General features: G+C 38.0%; 1 protein-coding gene across 5 annotated transcripts; it reads left to right on the forward strand.

Moving 5' to 3' along the window:
* The first annotated feature begins 696 nt into the window (after positions 1-696).
* On the forward strand, positions 697-23,210 carry LOC104687001 (Holliday junction recognition protein). 5 transcript variants are annotated; one of them, XM_019283944.3, is made up of 14 exons: positions 5,276-5,426; positions 6,249-6,315; positions 7,635-7,699; positions 8,651-8,678; positions 11,594-11,649; positions 12,258-12,297; positions 15,026-15,081; positions 16,217-16,315; positions 17,068-17,128; positions 18,105-19,266; positions 19,573-19,693; positions 20,203-20,266; positions 20,440-20,527; positions 22,605-23,210. In XM_019283944.3, the coding sequence occupies exons 1-14, from the start codon at positions 5,343-5,345 to the stop codon at positions 22,648-22,650; spliced, it is 2,037 nt and encodes a 678-aa protein (XP_019139489.3). In that variant the 5' UTR covers positions 5,276-5,342; the 3' UTR covers positions 22,651-23,210. The 5 variants fall into 5 exon arrangements, with proteins under 5 accessions (XP_039414429.1, XP_019139489.3, XP_010394145.4 ...); XM_039558495.1 differs by lacking the exon at positions 5,276-5,426 and adding an exon at positions 697-4,708 and having other exon boundaries at positions 18,105-19,693; XM_010395843.4 differs by having other exon boundaries at positions 18,105-19,693.
* The last annotated feature ends 1,522 nt before the right edge of the window (positions 23,211-24,732 follow it).

Here is a 24,732-nt window from a genome sequence, read left to right on the forward strand (position 1 = left end):
TGGGTCCCCTCCCAAATTCTTGCACAGATCCAGCCTACTCATACTCACTGGAGTCGGGGAAGAGCAGCGCAGTGGGGAAAAAGGCAAAAGCCTTGTGTTTGTACTCACTGTTCAGCCATAGCCACACAATTATTGTCTTACCAACACCACTTTCTTTAGCCACAAACCCAAAACTTAGCACAAAAGGGCTGCTATGAAGGGCTAGCTTCATCCCGGCCAGATCCAGTACAACAGGACCAAAACAATGAAAATAGCAAAGTACCTATTCTGGCAGAGGAATGATTAAACTGGAACGAATAAAATTACTCCCAAAGAAAAGTACACATGCTCTTGACAACTGAGGACAGTACAAAGCCTTCAGAAAACAAGCAATCCAGCAAGTGCAGCCTTAGAGCTTGCTCCAAATGTGATTCCAGCAGGCCTGCACACAATTTTCAGAAATAGAGACCTAAATAATGTTACTCAGCCCAGGACTGTGTTTGGAAGCAAAGTTTTTGACTTGACAAGCAAGATTTTTGATGCCTTCCTGATGGCCAAGCGTGGTTGTTTTTTTTGTTTTCTTCTCTTTTATGCTTTACATAAGCAGAGTTATGGAGTGGTTGGGTGTGTTTAATTATGATAAGGTTTGGAAGCATTTGTCTGTTTAACAGACACTCATGCGGGGACTGCCTTATGTGAAGAAACTAATTTATGACTTTGGATGGAGTTGTACATAAAAGGAGTAAAATAGTGCTTTCCCTCCTACCTCTTGGAGAGCAGGCTCCTTGCAGAGGGGAGGATACAAAGTGCCTGCTGCAGCACCTGACCTGTGCTGACTCTTTTACTTTGGTGTTTTCCTGGAATGCTCACACTCCCCTTTTCCATAGCTCTCCTGCATGGCTACCGCTACACCCCCCTCCACTCTCCTCAGTGTTTTTTTACAGTCTCTGAATCTCTAATTATATTCACTGGCCTGACACAAGCTGAGCTGTGCAAGGCTTTCTGGAAAGGAGCAGTTATTTTATGCTTTCATACTCCCTTGTACAAAGAGAGAGAGCAGCATGCAATCCGGAAGAAATACACTGAAGAGAGAGGAGTTTGTCATTTCCATAGTCAATGTCATGTTTTGGCTGTATCTGAAGATCAACATTTACTGAAAATAGATGTGTAAATGGCTTTTTATATGGTTCTTCAGAGGTTGCTTTCAGAAAATTATTTATTATTCCAGATGCCTAGGTAGTCAAGGATACTGACTAACTGGAAAGAGTCCAGAGCAGAAGAGTAAAAATGATCACTTAGTGCAGATGTTTTGATTTTTTTTTTTTTTAAGTGATGAAAAGATTAAAGGGATAAAATGGAGCTTGAGGCTAGACTAAACAATGAGCTAGGGAGGACACAGGCCTCTCCAAATATGAATAAACACCACAAATAAAACAATTACACATAGCAGTAAACCATAGGGTAAACAATGACACACACAACTCAGAGCCACAAATTATTCTTCTACAAGTCAAACTAATCAAAGAATAGTTGAAGTTAAATCTTCTGTCAAACATTTCTGCACAGACCTACTCAATGGAAAAGCAGAAGATGTAGAGCTCGGACAGAACAGAGGATGAGCTTCTGGTGCTACACAGGCACCAAAGAGGTTTTCTTCTTGAAATGTCTGTTTCTTTCTTGAAATGAATTCTCTTTTCTAGCAAAAAATGGCACAATGTTCACTGTTTACTTAGTCATAAGATTAAAAAGATGCTGGCTGTCTTCATACCATAGGAAATTTCTTGCCGACAGTAGTGTGCCCTTTCCCGGTGGCAGAGCAAGGGTGACAACCTAAGAGCCAAGACTCAGAAGTCTGGCTGTGTACTGCCTGTGGAACCAGGATGTTTCCATCTCCCCACTGGAACAGCCCAAGGCCCCTGCTTCCTCATGGCACATAGCACAACTACACCTTTACAACCCCAGCATCCCCACCCAAATGAGGACTGCAAACCACTGCTCTCAGGACTCAGCTTATTCATGGCTTCAGAAATAGTTTAATGATTTATTAAGTATCTTTACTGGAGCAGAACCCGAGACAGGGGTTTTGTTAAGCCTAGTGCTGCAAAAATAGAAGACAAATGGGAAGTCTCTGTTAATTTACAACCTCAACTATTAAACAAGGGATGAAAAGTAGCAGACACAAAAAGGACTACAGAAGAGTGTTAGAAAAGATAGACCATTCTGGTCACAAAAGACAAATTAACAGATGCTACTTCCTATATGGATCTTACATCAGGGTTTTTACACTATAGCTCTTCCTTGTTTTCTTTCTTTAGCTTGTCAACAGTTTGATCCACGACCTTGCTTTGCCATCTACATAAATTCACCCAGGCATTAGCTAATCTCTGTTGACTTTGTGGTCCTTAAGGTCATGCAGTTTGAATTTTTTTGGTTACACATTATCAAATGTACCAGTTGCTGCTGGTTTAGGACAGTTTTCATGCACAACTGCTGAATGTCACTCTCATTTTCTCCTACAGGTGGTAAAAGAAATTATTTGCATTTGAGTGCTCTCGTCACCCTACTGAGGTGTACCATGAATTCAAAACAGGCAAAAGTAACTTGTGGATAAAATTGAAATAACTGGATCATACCCTTGCTTTCCTAAGTTGGTCATTACTTCAAATATAAAATAAGTCAGGGACTACTTCTATTATTTCTAGTATAAAATTACATATAAAGGAATTAAAGGACATTAAGGCTGTAAAGTGAGTAAGTCCTAAGCTAGGAAATGTCAGAGGAAAGTAACTAATCTCATCCTGTGTGCGCTGTATTTCAATCTTCAGTTATCAAAGCACTGCAAGGGGATCACAGAACACCACAACAAAGGCCATGATGACCCTAAACCCTCCGGTGAAAAAAGAGAGATATTCTGATGCTTCTTTTTTCCCCATAAGCAACTTAATGATGCATTTTTTTCCATATGATTAGCACTTTGAAATTTGGAAGTATTGAATAGTTAGTTACCTCTTATTTCCTTTTACTCTTCTTTAAATGTGGGGCTCCAGGTCTCATTCTCTACACATCATGTAAAGCTTGCCCTGAATATGTATAGATTTATTTGTCTACTAATAAAATCCCTACTGCTATTCCAAACTATCCCAATATTTTACCATGTTGAAAGTATCACAGAAATTATATTTCATCTATTCAAGGGAGTAAAATTAGAAGTATATTTCACCTATGAGAAAGGAAGGATTAAAGGGACTTCCTTCAAACTACTGAGAGCCCATCAATTTTGTCAATCTGTGATACAGATATTCTAATTTATTCAGAATAGTTACACTTTTCCCCCCCCCATTTTTAAATCTTAGGAAGTTTATATAAGCTTTGATATATTCAAAGCATGCTTTCCATCAAAGTAAACATAAAGAGAAAGCATTGAGAGCTTCTGCAAATGTACTCCCAGGTATGTATCCAGAAAATAACAAGAAATTAGGTGATCCTCAGTGAGACCCTGGGTTTTTTAAGAAGACTTGTCCTGCAGTCATCCTGGTGGTAGTAGAGTGACAAATGTAGGAGCGGGATCTGGTTTGTCACCTTGGAATTATGACACTCATCTTTTCTCTTCCTGCAAACTGAAATCAACACTTCAGTACTCTTCTAGCTAGCTTGCTCACCACACATGACTTAACCACTGAGCACAGTATTTCATGCAGTAGTGGCAGAAAAATCATACCCTGAAAAAGGGTAATGCCTTAATGAAGAACCAGAAAAAGGGTAAGACCTGCCATAAACAGGGTAAGGCCTTAGTGCAGAACTTGTCAGCTGTGAAAACTTCACAGTCACACACTAGTAAGAATACTTAAATGTGGATAAAACTATGTATTTTTCTGAAGTCCTGCCATTTGAAAAAATAACGTTTACTACAATTGAATAAATAGCAAGTAAATACAGATCAGCTTTAAACAATAAGGGATTATGAAAAATGCATCCGTCTTTACATTACCAAAACGCCAAATGTTTTTGTAATGGGAGGTTCCAAGGAATCTGATGTGATGATGGTATTGTAATAAATGAATTGGTTTCAGGGTGTTGGTTATTACTGCTTAAATGAGATATAAAAAAGGGGAGTTGAAGGTGGAATAGATGGACATGTTAATTAAGTTGCGAGACTGTACGGGTGTAAAGCCGGAATGTAACCACTGGATGGGATATATCAAGGACCCAATGGGTTTAATAAATGGAACTTTCTAGTCCATTGCTTCGTAGGGTACAAGGGATGAGGACGATGCCCTGGACTGTGATTGGAGAACGAGCCAACCAATGAAGTGGACTTGTTTGGAAATGATTGGTGAGGAATGCACGGAGGTATAGGCCAACCAGGGAACAGGAAAGGGACCAATCAGCACGAGGATTAAGAAATGCACCAGTCCGGTGGCACCAAAGACTCTAAAAGCCACCTGAAGCGAGGGGGTTCACCTGCGGAACTTGGGGTCCAAGGGAGCACCGAGTGGGTCTCACTGTCTTGTTGGTGTATTGTTTTATTCTGGCTTGTCGCGAGGAGCCTGGGCTTATCCTGGGTTCCCGCTCTCAGCAGTTAATAAATAAACGAGTTGACTTTTCCTTTCAAAAGTCTCAGCCTCGTTTACAACAGTATTTTACTTTTTAAAAAATCTTTATTTATAGAAAATCAATGGTTACTTGAATAATATTGAGAAGGAACAAAATGCCCAGTGCCAGTGGCCAGGTAACGCTTTGTCTCTGCCAGTTCCACTCTTCCTCACAGGCCTCCAGCCTGCAGCCTTAGGGGACCAGTTGGAGCGGGACTGGGGAGAGTGTGACTGCCGGCAGCCACTGAACACCAAATTTCCCAGCCTCGATTCCTCTGGCCGTTCGTGCCGAATCCCACAGAGAGACAACGCTCTGTAGAGCTCTGCCCAGAGCAGCCCAGGCCGGAGAGAGCCCCGCCGCATCTCCTTCCCCGCCGGCGGCTCATCCTGGCTGTGGGGCACGGGCCTTGTGCCCAGGCGGCGCCGCGCCCCGCAGCCAATGGGAGCCCGCGGCCGGCCGCTGCAGCCAGCCCCCGGCCAATGGGAGCCCGCGGCCGGCCGCTGTTGCCAGGTAGAACAGCGACTTCACGTTTCAAGCCCGGACTGGAGGCGGGGTGATCGGCCACGCAGCAGACTATAAAGCCCGCCCACCGTGCGCTTCGATTGGCTGCAGCGCCGGAACTGATTTGAGCACGAGCCAATCGGAGGCGGGGAGCGGGGTGGTGGCGCGCGGTTTGAATTGGCGCGGGGTGGGAGCAGCCGGCCGCGCTGGGCGAGCCCGGGGGGCGCGCGGTGGTGGCGGCGGTCCCGCCGGCGGTCCCGCACCGCACCATGGAGCGGGATGCGGCAGTGCAGGAGGGGCTGCGGCGGAGCAACGCCCGCTTCATGGCCTCCATGAACAGCATCCTGGAGCGGGTGAGCTCTTGGGCCGGGGTGGCCGCGGGCTCCGGGTGCCGTCCTGAGGCGGGCGGGGAAGCGGGGACTGAAGGCAGTGGTGCCGTCTGTGCTGAGCCGCGCACTCCTGTGCCTTGGCAGGAGGGAGCTAGCAAGAGCCAGCTCCCGGAATACAGCCACAAAACGCACTGCCGGTGTTGGATAAGCGACTTAATCACAAGTGCGCGCTGACTTGATAGTGTCCTTAACCCCGATCCGTTCGCGTTAGACGGGGGCCTTTCAATGAAAGTCCAGAAAGTGGGGACTCCCTCCGTGAATCCTCCTCTCCCGAGAGCCATTTTGTGTTGGGAGGTGTGGGAATGGTCCCCCTCCGTGCCCCGACGCATGCGTTTATCCCGGCACGCGGGCTTTCCTTTTCAGATGTTCGGGGCTGCCGCCGGCCTAAGGCGGGCTCGAGAAGGTTTTTCTCGTCTAGTGCCACACTGGATATTTTTACATGTCATGAGTTGTTGGTCTTTGGTGAGGGCTGCTTTTAGTTACTACAGAGAAAGTTCGGGTGAAAGTGTAAGAGAGCTGCTTTTGAGAACTCTGGAGCGCTGTTTTGGCACTGGCTGGCTTACGCCTTGAGGTTGAATGGCTTGCACACATGCTTAAAACATACCGATTTCCTCCAGGAGTTAATATTTCCAGATTGATGACTTCTAGCTTTAGCCAATAAAACAACATACTGATAATTTCATGTTTTGGATAAAGCAAAATTGTCCTAAAAACAATACGTAAAATACACGTTAAAAACATTGTTTTGATCGTTTATTCTAGTATTTAATACTTTTTTTTATTTAGTATAATCATCCGTTTGAAGATGACTTACTTGTTTCCATGGATACCCTCACTTATGATACACCTGACGGTAAGAACTTCTTAAAGCTACAATATTGTATGTTTAGACTTAGTAAAGCATGCGTTGACAGCTATAGAACATTCAAATACAACAGATACTGTATTTTGTTCACTTAGGTATGACATTTCATATGTAGACTTCGGTACAATACCAAGAGTTTACTCCTGTGTGCAGTTTTAGTCTATTGCATGCTCCATTTTAGACAAGACAAGAATTATTAGCAAAGTTCAGGATAAAAATGCGTAATGTTTGGGTGACTTGTTAGAAGAATCAAAATGGAAAAGACTGAGAGGAAGCAAAGGAATGGAGATTTTAGGAGGAGGTGATATGCATGAATGGGTCATGTATTTTCATCTCCACTTAGTATTCTGAATACTGCTCTGACAAATTTCTGTTATGCCAAATATCAGGGCAGAGCAGGTAGACAGTCTCTAGCTTTTCACTGACTGTTCCCATGTGGTTAGCATAAATCTACACCATGTGGGCCCGTGACAATATTTATCCAGTCTTGCATTGAAATGGTTGATCCATTACCAAGCAGTAATGCTTATGGAAAGCTTATTGAAGAAAAAACCTATTGTTTTAAAATGTATTGCTCAGGGTTTTAGTGGGACTTGTGACTTAGTATCTTGGTGGCTTTTCTGGGAAATGAAATGTTCTGGCAGGTTTTATTATCACCTAAGTGAGGATTATGGTACATAAATTGCCATATCAGTTCTTGTAATTTACACATACAGGGGAATTACCAGCTGTGCACCAAAGGTTTTTACAGACTGGCAGGCTTACATTTTATATACATTGTGCATTGGGAGAGGGAGGAAATATTCATACAGTACTGTAATAGACAGCTTTGGATTTATAAAGGTTTGGTTATGCTTTTGGTTTAGTAACTTCGATTCAATATGGAAAGAATATGGATCTCACACCTGTAGAGCCTTCATTATGGCTTTAAATAACCTCAGATACCACGTAGTCTGCATTCATTAAATAAAATCTAAAAACTAAAAGTATTTGCCTTTTTTCTCCTCTTGGTAGCACATGGGGCTGTAATGCTCTTTGGATTTTAGCTCAGTCTTGTTAGACTCAGCATGTGATTTTTTTTTTTTGCCCTGCCTAACTTCTCAATTAATTTGAGTTACCATATTCTCATGGTTTATTTTCCTCTAAATTTTTATTTCAGCAATTGTGGTGGAGACTGTTCAGATTTGATAATGCTTTGTTATTCTGTAATATATTCTTCCTAAATATTTGTTTGTTAGAGTGATGTTCAGTATAGATAGTGTTATAAGAAAACCTGTGTTAATAGTGTTACTTTTTGTTATTTCTAGGACCAAAACGATGGGGACAAGTGTCAAAGAAGGATGTTAAAAAATGGAAGAAGAAAATATTTAAGGTATTTGATAATACAGTCACACTATGCAGTTAAAATGTAGCAGTACTTCTTTATATATGTATAGATAAAAAGGATTATATTCTAATCTTGCTGTGCCATATAACATTTTCAGAGGTATTAATGAGGTCAGTATCTGCTTTAAAATAGGGTTTTAGGATTGTTTAAGATTTTCAAATGCAATGGACTAAAATAGATGACCATTAATCAGTGGTTAGCACCACTTGTAAACCAGGAGAAAGGTTTTTTGTTTTTTTTTAATTGCTCTCTGTTGGGAATGTGTATTTCTGGAACTCATCAGAATGTTTTCAGTGAAGTTATTGCATTGAATCAATTTATCTTGGTTCAGGTAATCAGTTCTTCAGTTCCACAGGGCTTCCTGGTTTCATCTTTAGTTTCTTTTTTTCTCCCCTGTAAAACAATGCCAAAGTAATTAAAGAATCTTTGTAGTCTTAGCACTCCTTGTGTCAGGTAAAGCCATGGCCTGTATCGTATGCCTGGGCAGTTAACACAGAAGCTGTTCTGAACCCCACAGAATAAGGGGATGAGGAATGAAATTCAGTCTGAGGGAGCAAGAGTGGATTTAATGGAGACCAAAAAAGGCTGTATTTATGATTCCCTTTCCACTCCCGGTAATACCTTGTGCACAGTCTACTAAGCATTGCTTCCCATGTTTCCCAATTAAATCCATTACGGACTGAAAGAGCAATCCTTTGTCTTAGCCTCTTATGTGGGCCAGGGTATGTTCTTGTAGTGATTTTAGCATCAACAGTATGAGGAAGAAGTGAATGATGAGGTAAGTTTTGCTAGATACTTATGGCTTTTCTGGTCGGGCCTTGGGAAACCTGAGGAAATTGAATGGCCATGTAGCTGTGGGCTATACCAAAGTAAATAAAGGTAATGGTTAAAATAATTTTGCTATTCTAAGATTATTCTTTTTTTTTTTTATTGCAGCATAATAGACAAAGTCAAAGGAATAGAGGTAAAGTGTTTAAAAAAAATTCGGCTATAAATTACCTTGTCCAAAGAGTCTTAATGGAAGATATTTGCGTTCATGCTAAACCCTTTAGGATACTCACTGGGTTTTTGTGTGAGGAACCATCTAATAAATCAGCAATACTTATGTTCATAAGGATTCAAAAATATAATTTAAAATATTTAAGATTAATAAATACATTATAATTGATGGTGCTATCATAAGCTGATTAAAATAAGTTCCCCTTATCAATTCAACAAAGGGTTTTTTGTTGTTTTTGTCAGATAATCATGGAATCTTAAAAAAGTCCAACCCTGACTTCTGTGCATGGACTGGAGAAATATGAATGTTGTTAGCTTTTTAAAAATTACTAGATATGTAGGCATATTAAAAAATATGTACTAAAAGAATCTCATGAAGTTGCATAATGAGCTATCAAAATTTAGGAGATTTTTCAGTATACTCAGTGAATCAGGCTGCCTCCAGGAAAAAGTAGCATACAGTTACTTCCTCAGAAATCAAGTTCCAGGACAGAAATTGAAACTAGTCTGTACACCAAACTGTAAACATGATACTACTCAGTGGGGTGTGTAACATCTGAACATTCTTCTGAACAGGAGCTGTATGTTCCAATAAAATATATATTTCTACTGGGATAAATGATGGGGGGGGGGAAATTTCCAGTGTAGTACTGTGAAGGCATGTTGGGCTCTATTCTCTCAAGGTTTTGAAGTGAGGGTTTTTTGGTGTTATTTTATGACATTCATCTGAGAAACTTTTATTTGGAACATCAGAGGACAAAACACTGCCTAGCACCTCTCTTCCTCTACAACACCAAAAAATTTGTCCGTACAGTGGTCAGGTACAGGGTTTGAATCAGCCTAAGAAATTTAAATGTAGGGCTGGGAAATGAGTTTCAGATGGTCCAGACCTTTACCTCTAATTTCTCTGTTCAGCTGATGGGGCCAAGTAGTACAAAAAATTTTGCTATAGTCTGTGGTAAAAGTTGGAAAGAAAGTAAGTTTTTTCGAAGATACGGTATTTGAGGTCTTTTAGGAGAAATATTTTGCTAATTCAATTCAAGATCTGAATGTCTTATAAGTTCTTAAAAAAAAAAAAAAAAAGGAGTTTACTTGGAGTTCTTTAATGCTATGAAGTCTTGATCTATTAATTCTGAATTTAGTGTACTGCCTTACAGATGACATAGAGGAGCAGAAAAATTGGTAATATGCATTTTTTCAGCTTCTAATATAGCTTGAGAGAACTTTTTAGTATTTAATTTTATTTTGTTACCCTAGGGAAGAAATATTAAATATTTAACTAAATATTAAAGTTGGGTGAACAACTTTTCTTATAAAAAAACAATCCTGCATAGATTTGTGTTTTTACATGTATATTTACGTATTCCATACCAAATAGAATCTCATAGATTTTATCCAGCTTAAACCATATCTTGCTCTGAGTTTTTTATTTGAAACACAAAGGCACGTGAGTAAACACTTGAACTGTCTGGTTGTGGCTGCTGTTAGCCTTTAAAAAAAAAAAAAAAAAAAAAACCAAAAAAACAGCAAGAAACCCCCACAGCTAAAACCCTCAACCAAAAAAATTACTTCTGAGTATGGATTTATTAAAGGTGATGTACAAATTTTACTTATTCATTTACTCTTAAGTGGGCCTAAGTGTTTTCAATCAAGATACATAAAGTTTTGTGCTATTAAGTGTAAACATTAAACCAAATATCTATCAATGAACCCTTCCCCTTGAAATATAAGTAGTGGTGTTTTTTCCAACTCACAGTTCTGAATTTTGCTAGACTTGAGTTATACTATTTGAATAGAATGTCCAGCACCCTCATCGAGTTTTACTGATTAAAAGGGCAATCCTTTGAGTGGTGGCCGTTTTTTTTTATATGTGGCAGCTCTCAATAAGGGAGGACCTGGTATATTAAATTTCAACCTCCAAGAGAAGTGATATTTCTGTCATATTAGCCACTTAAAATGCTTTCTTTCCTTGAGAAATTTTTTTGAAACAAAACATCCTCTGTAGTGTTTCATAGACCTTGTTCAGTAAGGGATTTCAACTGGACACTACTGTGTTATTCTAATTTCCTGCGTTCCCAATCCAGATATGTTTGGAAAATGCACCATGCAGCTTCTAAAAAAATATATTCTAAAGGAAGTAGTATTACTGTAGTATTTTGCAAAATAATGACAATAGCCAGACCCTTCTAGTTATATAATATGCTTTATGAATTTTATATGAGAGAGTGGTTTTATAGCCCGCTGGTTGGAAAACTGTGCTTAGAATAATTATCAATGGTCTGTGTCTAAACTTGAGGGAAATATAGGGGATTTTTTTTCAAGATTTGTCCTGTACACATTATTGGTTTATACTTTATTTAAGTAAATAGTAAAAGAGGGTATACCCTTAGTTAACTCTCAGATGATACCAAGTAGGGTTGACCACTGAGAAAGATGTCTGACAAATTTGGGCTAAAACTTAAAAGTAAAATTTGTGTAATTTCATGCAAAGAAGTTCAAAGTAACAGACTTATTTGGGAATAATCAAATGCAGGAAGAGACAATTTTGAAAGCTGGTTGAGCCAGCCAAGGACATCACACTCCGCTGTAAAAATAGCGCGCACTGTGCTAGAAGATTTGCACAGGTGCCTTGAATGTAAAGCACACAAAACAGGTTTTCTGCACTGTTCAACAGTGATACAGCGTGTGCTGTAGTATTTTGGTTTGTATTTCATAGTAGTGTGACTGGGTGGAGTCAGTCAGAAAAAGAAACCAATTACTAAAGCCACTGATAGGACATAAATAGAGAGAAAAACAGAAGAATTTTTTTAAAAAAAGAACAAGAGAAGCTAAAGATTATGAAAGTAATAGAACTTTTTTTTTCCTCCTATTCATTCTAAGAAATATCAGAGCAACAGAGCAGTGATTTTGAAGATGAACACTCAACAGTACATCAGGTATGGGCACCACATTGCATCTGCTTTTATGGAGTGTTCCAGGACAGGCTGGATGAGGCTTTGTGCAATCTATTGGAAGGTCTCTTGGCCATCACAGAGGGGTTCGTACTAGATGATCTTTAGGATCCCTTCCAAGCCAAACCATTCTATGACAGCCTCTTTAGGAAAATGGATTTATCTAGTCATAAACCAAGAAATTAGTTATGAGCAGGTGGTCCTGTACCATGATATCAGTCATGGATTTCAGCTGAATTATTAAGTTTATTTGAAGGGGAGAGAGAGCAGTAGGATATAGGCTTTTAACCATCAATTGCCTTTTTAGTTAGGCAATATGTGGGTCTAACTTTTTATATTATTTGTAAAATCTGTGTATCTGTAATCAAAAATCTCTTATTTTGAGTCAAAAGCTTCTTTTGACTCAAAATAAATTTCTGTATAGATTTGTTAATAAAGATGGTGTGATTTGGACAGAATTTGTGGAATGCAACTGTGCTTATTTCACCACCACCCTCCCCCCAAAAAAATTGTAGTGAAAGCAGAAAATTCTACAGACTAATTAATATAGCTTAATCTACCATGTATTAAAATTCCTTGCATGTGTTTTTAAGGAATCTTCTGAGAACTCTGGTGTGGATACATCTGATGCAGGTGGGTCTTCTAATTTACTACTTGGCTACGCTTCTTTTAACTTGTTGAGAAAATTGCAAATAACTTTTCCATCATTTTCTAATATAGTAAAATTTGTTTCTATGCATATCCGGTATCCTTTCAGAAAGCAAAAGAATAGGAATAGCAAGAACCTGAGGTACTGGTAGTTCTATGAAATCAATATTCATATTCCTCTTTGAAATTTCAGTCCTGATTCCCTGATACCTTGGAAAGTTGATGTGGAATATGTTCAACTATCCTTTCTTAATAAAGAAAGGAAGAGTGAAATAAAAACCTTGGCCAATATGTCAGTATTTTATTAATAGTTAAAATAGATGCATTAAATATTAGGGGAGCAGTAAACAGAGGTTTGCAGTCAGTTGCAACAATTCTTCAGTAGCGTTTGTAAAGGGTTTGGCATTAGTCTTGTGGCTGGTCTGCAAAGTTTTCTGGGGAGGTTTTGACCTTGTATTCCCAAATAATTATTTGATTATATTTCTTAGTGGCAGCAGTCTTTGACTGTTTTTTTTTTTTTTAAGTATTTAAAACTGGTACTACTTAACATTTTTAATTCTTGAGCAAATAAAAACTTACGCATCTTTTATAAATTAAACTATGTCTAGGTGGTAGCCAGCAGTAGCATTTGCAGTAAAATATGTTTAGCTCGGGTTTAGGTATACTGGTATTGTTAGGTTGTTTATCTCCATAGCTGCCTCTGAGGTAGACAATTAATTCTCTGTTGAGGGAAATGTTTCCTACTATCATTTGAGAGGATAACTTCAAATAACTGAATGATAAAATCATTTCTTCCAATTTAGAAAGCACTACTTTTTTCTCAACCCACTCAATGAAACAGGAAAAAATTTCAAAGGTATTTGTAGCTTGGCTTCTGTAAGTGTCCTTTGTCTTTTTGCACTTGTGGGATAAATGAATGAAGTGCTTCAGACGCTGGTATCTTCATAGCAGCATACAATAATATGATTATCCACTTCTCCTTCTCTTATGAATGGTCTACGAAGAGACTGGAGAGGATTTATAGAAACCTCTATGAGTCCCAGCTATCTCCAAATACTGCAAGATGTAGAAATTAGATTCTTAAGAGATATGGGATTGGATGCCTCACATAAAAAATTGAGTTCACCCTGCTGTTTGGGATTTGGGGTTTTTTGGCTTTTGGTTGTTTTGGTGGTTTTTTCCAGGGCTTTTTTTTGTTGGTTCAGTTTTGGTATTTTTTAATATATAAAAGGTTATCAATAGGGCATACTAACTTAAGAAAAAATTCTATCTTTAGCTGTTTTACTTTAGTTTTGGCAGGTGTTCTCCATTTTAGTATTCATACAGAATACTTTGCACTTCTTAGTGAAGGCAGTGTTTCTGTCAGGTATTATACACTATTTTTGTGCTGAAAGTATGCAATGCCTGTCTACAGCAGGTAAAAGTAAACTGGAACAGTTCTCACCTGGACCTCCAAGTGTTAGTCTGCCTGTAAGAGGGAAAGTTATTTGTCGCAGTGACCACTACTGACCACAGCCCAGGCTGGCTGCAGCGGTGTGCGGCAGCAGTGGGGAGCAGCCAGGGGCACAGAGCTTTGAAGCTGCTCTTCTGAAGCCTCTGCTCTACCCTGCATAGCACAGGCTCCAGGCACTGTAGCAGTCAGCAGCCCCCGATGAAGGGAGAGATAAAAAATAGTGAGGAGGCTTGCTACGGGAGGTAATCCAACTTTACTGGATGATATCCACAGAGGACAAGCCCAGAGCAGCTGCAGCTCGCGGCAATACCTTGTAAAGGGAGGCACTACAATGGGGATGGCTTAATAGGGGACCTATAGGGATCTTTAGGGGAGGGCTATGGACAGGGATAGACATTCACATAGGCCAATAGCCTCGAGGGGTGGAGGGAAAGGGATCACATGCCCCAATGGGGCGTCGAGGTTTAGGGGATTTCCAGAGGGGAGGCATCAGAAGGGGCAGGATCTCAGGAGATTGACAAGGACCATATAAGGATAAACAGGGTGGGCTTAGGTGATAGACACCGAACTTTCGGGAATAATGGGAGGCGTTTGGGTGATTGATGGGGAACCGACTAGAATAAAGGGAGGAGAACAGCCATAGGGAGCACCGGGGGAGCGGCTTGGATATGGGACAAACCAACTGGGAATGGAAGTGGGGAAGGTAGGGATGAACCATCAGGGTACAGAGAACATACGGAAATACAGTAAAAATACCACATTACCAGAGTTATTAGGGTTACCCTCTTTGTTCTCACAGGAAGTAGCATGGCAGAGTATATCTGAACAATTACTTGTATCTAGCAGGATACGATCACAGAAAAATGAATTTATTTGGAGAAAGGGATAAATAAGTTATAACTTAGGCAATAATAGTGTTTGGGTGCATCTCCAGTGAAATAGCTTTCTGTATTATAGGTCAAATGTTTGAGAGAGAAAGGTGGAAGTTTTCTTTTTTTCCTCTCTGTTCTGCCTTTGAGGTGCAAAGGTGTTACTGAATTTCCCTTTTGGCTTTTAAAAACACTTTCAGATTCCCTGGACAAAATATTTTGTTTGTTCCATTGGAATTGAAAAGGAAAGGTAATACAGCTAAAATTTATAGTGTAAAAAACTGTTTTCTAGAATGAAAACTTTAGTCAATAACGTACACAGCGTGTGTTTAAAAACATTTTGGTTTTGAATTCAACTATATTTTATTTAATATTTACCTTCAAATTGCAGGTGAAGAAAGTGATATAGTTTCAGTAAGAAGAAAATTTGAAGACATTCACCTCCAGGTAAAAATTTCCTGTGTCTAATATAATGTAGTGGTTTTGTGTTCAATAGAAACTATTAACTATTTAAATAGTTTATACGTGCCTGATGAGTTGATACAGTCAGCAGAAGACTTGGTATAGTCTGCATCTTAATGCACATTTTTAGCAAGTATAGCAAGTGAGGGGTTCAATAAATAATGTCACGAAGACCAATAGAAAGTGATGATATTGTCTTGGTAATACCAGTGGGCCAGAGAAAGCCATACAATGTACTGTGTCAACAGGCAACCCTGAGAAACGCTTTTATAGGTAAGGAAAAACAGTAACCAGACAGATCATAAAGTGAAAATACTTATGAAAAACATGGTCGTTCACCTGAGAGTCTAGCATAAATAGATAACATGATTTAAAGCAAAAGGTAAATGTGAAAGAATGGCTGCTATAACAAAAGCAGACTGGAATCTTCTGCTCTCGCTTCCCAGACCTGGACTATGTTTGTCAGGATTACCATGAGTATTTACACTGTTGAAGAAAAATATAACACACTTTGTGTGTGCAGCCATTTTAATCCTGTGTTCTGCTTGCTCAAATACCATTACCAAAAATGTGATTTGCTTTCCTTACTTGTTTAGCATAGTGCTGGTGTCCTCTCTCTGACAACAGCTAATACAATCTGCTTCAGAAAGTGACAGTTTAACTAATGAATTGCCATTTCTTACCAAATTCTCTTAGATTTTACACAGAGGGGCATTGCAGAGTAGACCTGTATGAGTTCTCATGGAGTGTTAAGAATACACATAAAGATTTGCAGCTGTAATTGCAGCTTTGTAACCATTTTCCTTTTTTTCTCTTTATTTGGGTGTTTGTTTGTTTTATCAGTGAATCTTCATGGCAATGTGTGGTTTTCCCTGAACAAACTAGTTAATTATTTCTCTTTATATATCTTCACATATAGCTTCTTCTTGGGATTTGTGGCTTTTTTTGGGGTTTTGGGGGATTCTTTTTTTTGCATAAAATGTATACATTAAAAATAAGTTTATGCTGGTTGCATATCCTCATCTGAAAAATACTAGTTTGCAATAAATCTGAATAATAAGTTTGGGGTTGTCTGTGCCAATAATTTCTGTGTCTTTTAATAATTTTATTTTCCTCTAAGAATCTGGATGTAGATGATGGACAAGTCCAAAAGAAAGAGATAGTTCAAGTGGATCTGATAGTACAAGGTGATGAGAGAAACATTCCCAAATGGATAACGGTAACATATGTCTTCTATTTTAAGTTTTTAGCTAGTTAGAGTAAAACAAGAACTCTTTAACTGGGTAGCACAATGAATTCTAACACAACTTCTCTGTGGTTCTCCCATTGTTCTTCTGCTTCATGTCTGTAAAATATTATAGTATTTGGGGTTTTGTCAGCAATGGTATGTAAGAAACAGAGAAAATTATTTACAAATTTATTTTCACTTTTTTTTTTTTTTTTTACTTTTATACTTTGTTCTTTGAATCCTGATATGCAAGTTGATCTTTGATCTATAAGTTTTCCAACAAGTCTAAATCTGAGCTTTGTAAAGAAAAAAAACAATTAGCTTTGTTTTGATTTGGGGGCTGAGGAAGATCAGAGGTGAAGTGTTATGGTACATGGTACAGCTTCTGTTTTCTGCTGGACCTGCCAGAGATATCTAGATTATCCAGGTGTGTGTGTGTGTATATATCCATGTCTAAATTCTTATATTTGGAAAAGGAATTAATACATGATACATAATGTATAAGTTGAAAAAATGATTAATAGCTTTCCAAGATTAAACTAATAACTCCTAAAACTTCTTACTGAAGTCTTAGACTAGATGTTTTCCACTTTGTCTGAACTTGGCTGAGCCCCTAAAGACCATAACTATACATGACCTAGAATAGCAAGAGGAGGGGGAGTCACAAGTAAGGTTTTGATGTTATCTTTAATGTGCAAAAAGCTCAGAATATTAGGTTGTTTTTTTCTTTATTTGTTTTTCAGGTAACATCTCCAGGTTTGTTGAAAAGTCAGCATTTAACTTCACCACTGCAAGAACTGATTGGTACAATTAAGTCTTTTGTCTGTTGGTCAAATATATTAGTTAGAAAATGTGGTTTTATTAACATTTATTAGAAAAAATATTTAATTTTTTGTAAACACAAAGGCATTGTTTATCCATCTGAAAAGTTCAATAGGCTGGATTTTAAAGGGAAGTTAGACATGATTTTCTTATGGCAAAATGTATTTGAAAAACAGAAAATAAATAACTTGTGTACATAAATCCAGCTTTTCTGATGTAACCTCAGGAAAAAATATGCCTAGTTAGAAAATTTCAGCAGCATTTAGCTCACTGAAAGCAGTGGGTTTTAGTTCTACTTACTTTAAATTCAAGGAACGTAATACAGTGGCTTTGAGTCTGCTGGTAACTGGTAGTCAAAGTGGTACTTTACTAGCAAACTTTCTTCAGAAGCTTTCTGGACTTGATGCAAACCTAAGAGTTTTGGTGTAATTATTTTAACCTTAACAGCTACACAAAGCGTTATTTTCCTCATGGTTTATGAAAGCAAAAGCTGCACTCGCACTAGCTGAATACAAAGCTTTAAAGGAACACAGGAAAAAAGTAACCAAATGTTTTGGATAAGGCTGTTACTTCTGACCAGAAGTCAGAAGGGGCAAAGAAGTCTTCCTCTGCAATGAATATCTGTATATTATGCTACTTCAAACAGTGGGTTTTTTTCCAATATATTTAATTTCTGTCCTCTATAATCTGTGAATTCCATATGGTTATGGAAGTGTATTAATTTTTTCCCTAATTGATTGCATGTTAATCATCTATTTAGCCTGGCACTAAAGCTTAGTGAAATATGCTATTACAATAAGACTATCTGTATCACATGCAATTGTTTTTAAGTCATACAATGTACTACTGGAAGTGCCTTAATAGGTTTGGATTTTTTTCTGTCTTCTGTTTTTGTTTTTTGACTCAATTGTTGGGGTTTTTGGTTTGTTTTTTTTGTTTTTTTTTTTTTTTTGAATAGACGATCAAGCTGTTGTTCGCCGAAAGAAACTAAAGTTGTCAGGTGAATGTTCTTCATCCAAGTATCTACAGTTACAACATTCTGATGTTCCCATTTCATCAACTACAATAACCACACCCAGGCATCAACCTTGTTCAGAACTGAGCAAAACTTTGAGTGATAGTATCCATGGAGATTACCAATCTGCAGATGAGGAATGCTCCTGGAGCAATACAACTCTTGCAGACTTGTATCCAGGAATGGTAGAGGTATTTACAAGGCTCATGGCCAAGCGGTCTCAGAGAAAAGTGTTAAAATACATGTTTGGACACTTAAGGTCCAAGAGGCATTCTAGACGACCAAAGCTCAATGTCACTGTGGACAATATCAGGAGGTTAGGAGCCTGTAAACTGAAGAAACCATTTCACAGCATATGTAGCTGCGGAAGTGAAGACGAGCAGAATCCAACTTTTGGAAATGAGAGCAGAGAATTTTGTTATGACAATTGCCTCATTAGTAATTCATCTGGTCTGGCACCTTATACTGATACAAATGCAATCAAAATGGACTTCTGTGACTCAAGTCTGGAACAACATTTGGCATCTGGAAAGGGCCAAATAGTCTCCAAAGACAACACTGCTTTTCCTGATGTTATGGCTAGAATGGGAGAAACATTTCTAGTTGAAGATGAATTACCGACTACTGCCTCACCAAAGAATTTAGAATACACAGAAAGTGAAAAAATGGCTTGCAAACATTTCTCAGAATACAGTATTATAACATCACCTGCCAGTTCAGATTCAAGAGCACTTCATCTTGTAAAAGAGAGTAAGACTCAGAAAAGTGACGTTTCTTGTGTTGATACCTCAGAGTTGTGTTCATCTGCTTGCAGTTCCCATGGCAATAGTAACAATTCTGTACCTATCACAAACTATTCTCCTGCAAGATCATCAAATACTGTGCTCACATATCCTGAAAAAATAATTTCTGAAAGACAAACTACTTTCCAGCACAAACACTCATTTTCCTCACGGTTTATGAATCAGAGTCCTTCAAAGATGCCCCATAAATATGAAGATGCATTTGAGGAACTCTACTACAAAGTGTGTTCTGAAGAATTCCAAAAGTCTTTGACATTGACAAGACCTCTTTTAAACTCACAGGACCTTGAAGAGAAAGGAAGGTTAGTGAAGAGTCAGTTAAGTGATTTTGTGAGGTCCACTAAACAGTGTAATACAGAATTTGACAGGATCTATGAGCGGCTGGGTAGGGAGTCTGTTCCAAAATTTCCTGGGTTTCAGAGAGCTTCAAATTTAAGGAAATATGAAGAAATACAGATGCCTGAAACTGTAAATGCTCTTGTTAACTCTCCTGTTCGAACTTATTCTGCAATTTCCAGAATTAAAAGAGCAGGAAATTTTCAAAACTCTCTTCCTTGTTCACCAACAAAGCGGCTGAAACTTATACCAGAACATTATTTTTCTTCAAGGAAATGTCAAGATTTTTCCCACAGAAAAATGGTTAATCTTCAGACAGCTGGCATGGATTTTTTGAGCACATACAACTGCAGCAACCCCAGCTTTTTTGCAGATCACAGCTGTCATTGTCAGGTATTTAAGGACCTTGTGGAAAAAAATAGTACACTTTAGATATTTGGAGAAGGGCTTAAAAATGGACTAGAGCTGTTTGAACTAGTGATAGCATGCTTCTGGTGCTCTTTGGTCAGTAGGGAGGTTTTACAGCTCTGGGGGCTTGGGGATATTTATTTGATAAAATACAAGTTGTATCAGGTCTACTGGATCATGTGAGGAGCTCTCTATATTTAATGACTTTGAAATGGTTCTAAATTAAAGATTTGATTTCATTTTAATAGACAATGTCACTGGTTAAAATGGTCTCAGTGACTCAGTTATGGTGTTGTCCTGAAATGATGACATTAATTTTATGGATGGGCAAGATGAAGCAAACAAATTAAGTTTTTCTGGGTTTCACTGGAATCATTAGACTTGTTGGTTTAAACAGACACTTATTTTCACATTCACAGTTAATTCTTCTGAGGCAAGCTGTGAAATAGCATGGTTTTTTTCATCAATGTTATATGTCAATGCTTTATCTTCAGGACTCTGGATTTCATGATTCTTCAGATAAAGGTTTTCTTGGTATTCCTGGCACTTCCCTGCAAGGTTAGTTTCAGACACTTCATTAATTTGCATGAGAATATTTTCTTAAAGAAATTTGTCCACTGAAGTATATCCAATGTTTAAAGAGGCTAATACTTTAACATTCTGTAATGTTCATGCTACTCAACATTATTCTTGTCCTTTTCATACTACTGTTTCTCATTTCTCATCACCAGAATCTGGGAGTGCAGGTGCACACTCTGGTTGGCCTGGGGCAATGGAGAATTGCAGCTCTCCCAGAAATGTGAGGAAGTGTCACAAAAGGTAATAATAGCTTCTTGAAAAAAGAGATTTCAAAATTAATTCCTACTCCTCTACGCCTGTATTAAAGATATGGAGGTGACATGTACTTGTAGAGTGAAAATGAGGATGGGAGAGCCCAAGCTAATCACACCTGCAGGCTCAAACACTTAGAGACAAGTGTCTGTGCTCAAAACTAGCCACATTCCTGAAAGGAGAGCTGCTGAGCAGAAGATAGTAAAATGACCTAGCTGAATAGCTACTGTAGTCCTGATTTGGTGTTCATTATAGAGGCATTTATTCTTTTATATATGTTGTAGAATTGTTTGATTGTGGCTGTGTGTTTCAGCTGACAAGTCCTCTCAGATCTGCAGAGTGTGGAGAGTGCAGTATACTGTCATTTAAAAGGACTTTCAAAAGTTAGCCCCTGTGCAGCTGGGCATCATTACCTGCATTTTGGCTCTGTGTAAGCAAGCAGTGGCTCTGCTTGGAAGATATCAGAGATCCTCTCCTCCTGCTGTTATCACTACTGGCAGTGTATTTAGATCTCTGGAAGCAAGACACTCTTTCCAGTTCCCTGAATACTGCCCTACTATGTCTGTTTTTCTTAGGAAATACGTAACTTTTAAAGGATTATCAGGTTTCAGATCTCTTGGATTTTTAATTACAAACATTTAATATTCAACAGGATTTAAAAAGCATTAAAACCTCTCTAAACAAGTCCTAATTTTATTTACCAAAACATTTTTGACTCACTTTTTTGCCATAATGTCAAGTTTGTCACCACAAGTTATGCTGGCTTCCCAAACTCGGTCAAGAAATACATCCAGTATGCTTGAGATTATCACACAGCTGATATAAACATTTTCTGACAGTGTTTGAATTAGAACTTCAAAGGAAGGCTGAAAGCATTTTTATACTACTTGTGTGGAGAATTTAACCAGAAAAGAGGCTTAATGATGTAAAGAAAAAAGTTTCAGTTTAAGCAAAGATGGAGTTGAAATTTAGAGGCTTGTATTACAAATACATACAATATTGATAAAGGTTATATTTGGATTATTTTTGATATAATTGGAGGATTGGAGACAAGCTGATGAGTATGCTAGGGCATTTCTTTGATGTTGAGTATGCCTACTTAGCTGAGCAAAGTTCTGCTCAGTTCTTGGATTACCTTTTGTTTTTCCTCAATATCCTGGCTCCCCATACGAAGTAGCCATTCCTATAAGATGAGTTACTGTTCTAAAGGAAAAGGTTTTTCTTTCTTTAATGCATATAAGTAGAGAAGTCAAGATTTCAGCGTTTTCTTCCAAGTCATCTGGAATAAGATCTATTTCTTTGTTCTTTAATTACACAGAGACATGTTTGCTGATTTGTAGCCAAAATGGACTGTCAGCTGGAAAGCTTCCTTAGGCCTGTGGTGTGATATTTTTAGCTTTCTTTGGTTCCCAGCAGTGAAGCTCTTCAACAGCTTCAGATCCCTCAGAATTTTTATGCCTAAGCCATGTGGCAAAATGCTGTATGTTGTTATGAATGGTTGTGAAAAGAAAAAGAATATTGTCTTTCTGTCTGAACCAGATTGCCTTTATCTAGAAGATGATTATGAAAGAGATTTCTGAAAAGGAAATGTTCATAACTAGTGAACTTTTCTTCAGCTCTGTGTGAATGCTGTCCTACAGCTTTACTGCTGTACTTAATTGTCAGATGTAAACCAAATTAGTTCAAAATATATGAGAGAAAATTCATGCAATTTCTTAAGTAATATGCAAGTAAATAATTGTGTTCTCACTTGTGTCTTTAACTTTTAGCTATTTGTGAATACATGCAAAGATTGCATCTCAAAGTTTGATAGATATACACAGATTGATGTAGTAGCACTACTGAGACACTAAAATGACATAGTATGAGAAGCTTCCTCTCCATCTGAAAGCACATAGGGAGGCAGACAGTGAGCCCTGCTGCTGTTCACAATCAAGATGTTGAGATATCTTGCTTTGACAATTTGTTTCAATTCCATTCTGTTCATTGGAGTTTCAGCAAATAATAGTATTTTTGTGTAATTTGCTTCATCATCTAAACAGGGGTTTTGGGCTTTTTTCCTTAGGGTATACAGAAAACTAAGCTACACTGATGGGAAAGACCAATGGTAGGAATGCCTTGGATGACTCCCTGGTTAAAGCTCACCAAGAAGCATTCATGGACTGCTACAGATAAAACAGTTTTACACGGGTTGGGTTTTATTCAGTGTTGTAGGAAATACACAACTAGTTCTGGTTTATACTTTCTTGTAATAGAAATGTTTGGGAAAGGGTTCGTCCCTTTTGACAGGGCACTTCTTACTCAATTTATGGCTAAGTTGGAGTTACATATTTGACAGTGTTTATAATAACACAAGGTGATCTGTATTCTTTTGATTTGCTAATAAGCTTTGATTCCTAAAGTATTAATAATAAGGAACAAGCTCATTTACCTAAATTGCTGTATTCATGCTTTCTGGATGTATCAATTCAGACCCAAATTCACTGTTGTATGCTGTGACTTATGTCTGCTATGCAATGTTAATGTTAAAATTTTCTAAGTAGATCACCAAAGTTGATTGTTCAATAAAATCTTGTACTTTTTAGTGGATTTGATAGTTATATTCTGTGTTTTGACAAAGTTCTACCTGACACAATATATATTCTAAATAAAAAACTGTTCTGAACAAATACCTACTTCCAACATTTTTATTTCACTTATGTGAATTCTCAGGAGGAGTTTGTGTACCTACATGAGCAAATCCAGGAGAATGAGGTGTGAGTGTCCCACAGGTTTTCACTGCTGTGGCCTTCCTTGGCAAGGAGATTGTGTTAGTGGTGAGCGTCAGATCAAGTACTTGCTGTTTTATCAGCATTGCCCCTTGTCAGCTTTCTGAGCTTCAGAAAAGGAAGAAATTGGTTTTCTTTGGCTTTACTTTATTTCTGGATGCACAGGAGGGTTTTATGTTATTTTAGCTCTTAAAATCAAAATCTTGTTGTCTTAAGTATTGCTCTTGAATAGGACAAGGAGCCAGCTCCATTAAGGTTTTCTCTGCAATAAGAACTTCTGCACACACATTCCATTCTTCATAATTTGGATATTATATTTCTTTCAATGACAGCAGCAAAAGATTGTCTTCTAGAAATGGTATTGGGGCTCATTTTTCTTCCTTTTTCAAACATGGATGCACTGTAGAGAATATGTTTTATGAAGTATTTTCCTCTTGGATTTGTTGAGGTAATTACTTCCCAATATTTCTTGATACACCAGTACTGAGAGATTGCATAATTCATTGTTTTCTGTTCCAAAGTAACTTAGAAGTCAACTGCAGTTGGGTTTTGGACCTGTTTTGAATCTACATATGACTTCTACACAGCAACTTTAATGCAGCTCACACAGGAAGGTAAATTTGTTTATACAACATAGCAAAATTGTCTCCATGAAAATTACTTCAAAATAATTTCAAGCAGTCATTCTTGGAAAACCTTGAAGTGTTGGAAGATAAGATCATGCCTGTGCCATGTTTTGAGTGCTAGCAGTAGCAAAAAAGGGAGAGTTGATCTTCCTACACCATGTGAGTCAGCAGACTCTTAAAAGTATGGTATAAGCAAAAGTCTGTGTTGTTTTTCCTAACACCACTGTTAAGCCAGGTACATCTGCAGTGATTATCAAATGTTATAATTACTGCTGGAATATATGTGTCAGGTTACAAAGGTGTCATGTTGGTACCTGATCTCTCTTGTGTTTTGAGTTCCATCCTTCCCTTCCAAGCAGTTTTGCTTTTTCCACCATATTTCTTCTTGTTTACTCATTCTTTACTGTTCCATTGAAATGATACTTGAATGCTAAACTTACTGTTAATAAAAACAGCTTTACACTGCTTCTCTTTGCTATATTTTTTTTTAAGGAACACTGGAAAAATAGATGAGGTTACTGAGACAGTATAAACCTAGAACTTAGCACCTCCTCTTACATTGTAATTAGTTGAAACTTGGTTTATATGTAAAGAATTTAACTAGTATATGATCGTTTATGTAGGTCTTTCTCTAATGACTTGACAGTGGAACAATATTGAACAAGCTTTTTCATGTAAGGATTCAGTAGTCATTTGAAAACTACCCCAACACTCATTAAAAAAAAAAAATAGGTCATTCAGTTGCTTATTTAAGCAGATGGAGGGTAGAGAGCCAAAAGAATAAAGCTAAATTTGAATG

This window comes from Corvus cornix, chromosome 1 (genome assembly GCF_000738735.6).
Source record: "Corvus cornix cornix isolate S_Up_H32 chromosome 1, ASM73873v5, whole genome shotgun sequence".
Lineage (NCBI taxonomy): Eukaryota > Metazoa > Chordata > Aves > Passeriformes > Corvidae > Corvus > Corvus cornix.

What these genes read in the sequence shown, in the direction of transcription:
- LOC104687001 (XM_010395843.4), top strand. Translation starts at nt 5,343, where the DNA reads ATGGAGCGGGATGCGGCAGTGCAGGAGGGGCTGCGGCGGAGCAACGCC. An exon ending in TTGAAGACATTCACCTCCAG is followed by an intron (nt 15,082 to 16,216) that starts GTAAAAATTTCC and finishes TTTTCCTCTAAG; the next exon opens with AATCTGGATGTAGATGATGG. An exon ending in ACATTCCCAAATGGATAACG is followed by an intron (nt 16,316 to 17,067) that starts GTAACATATGTC and finishes TTTGTTTTTCAG; the next exon opens with GTAACATCTCCAGGTTTGTT.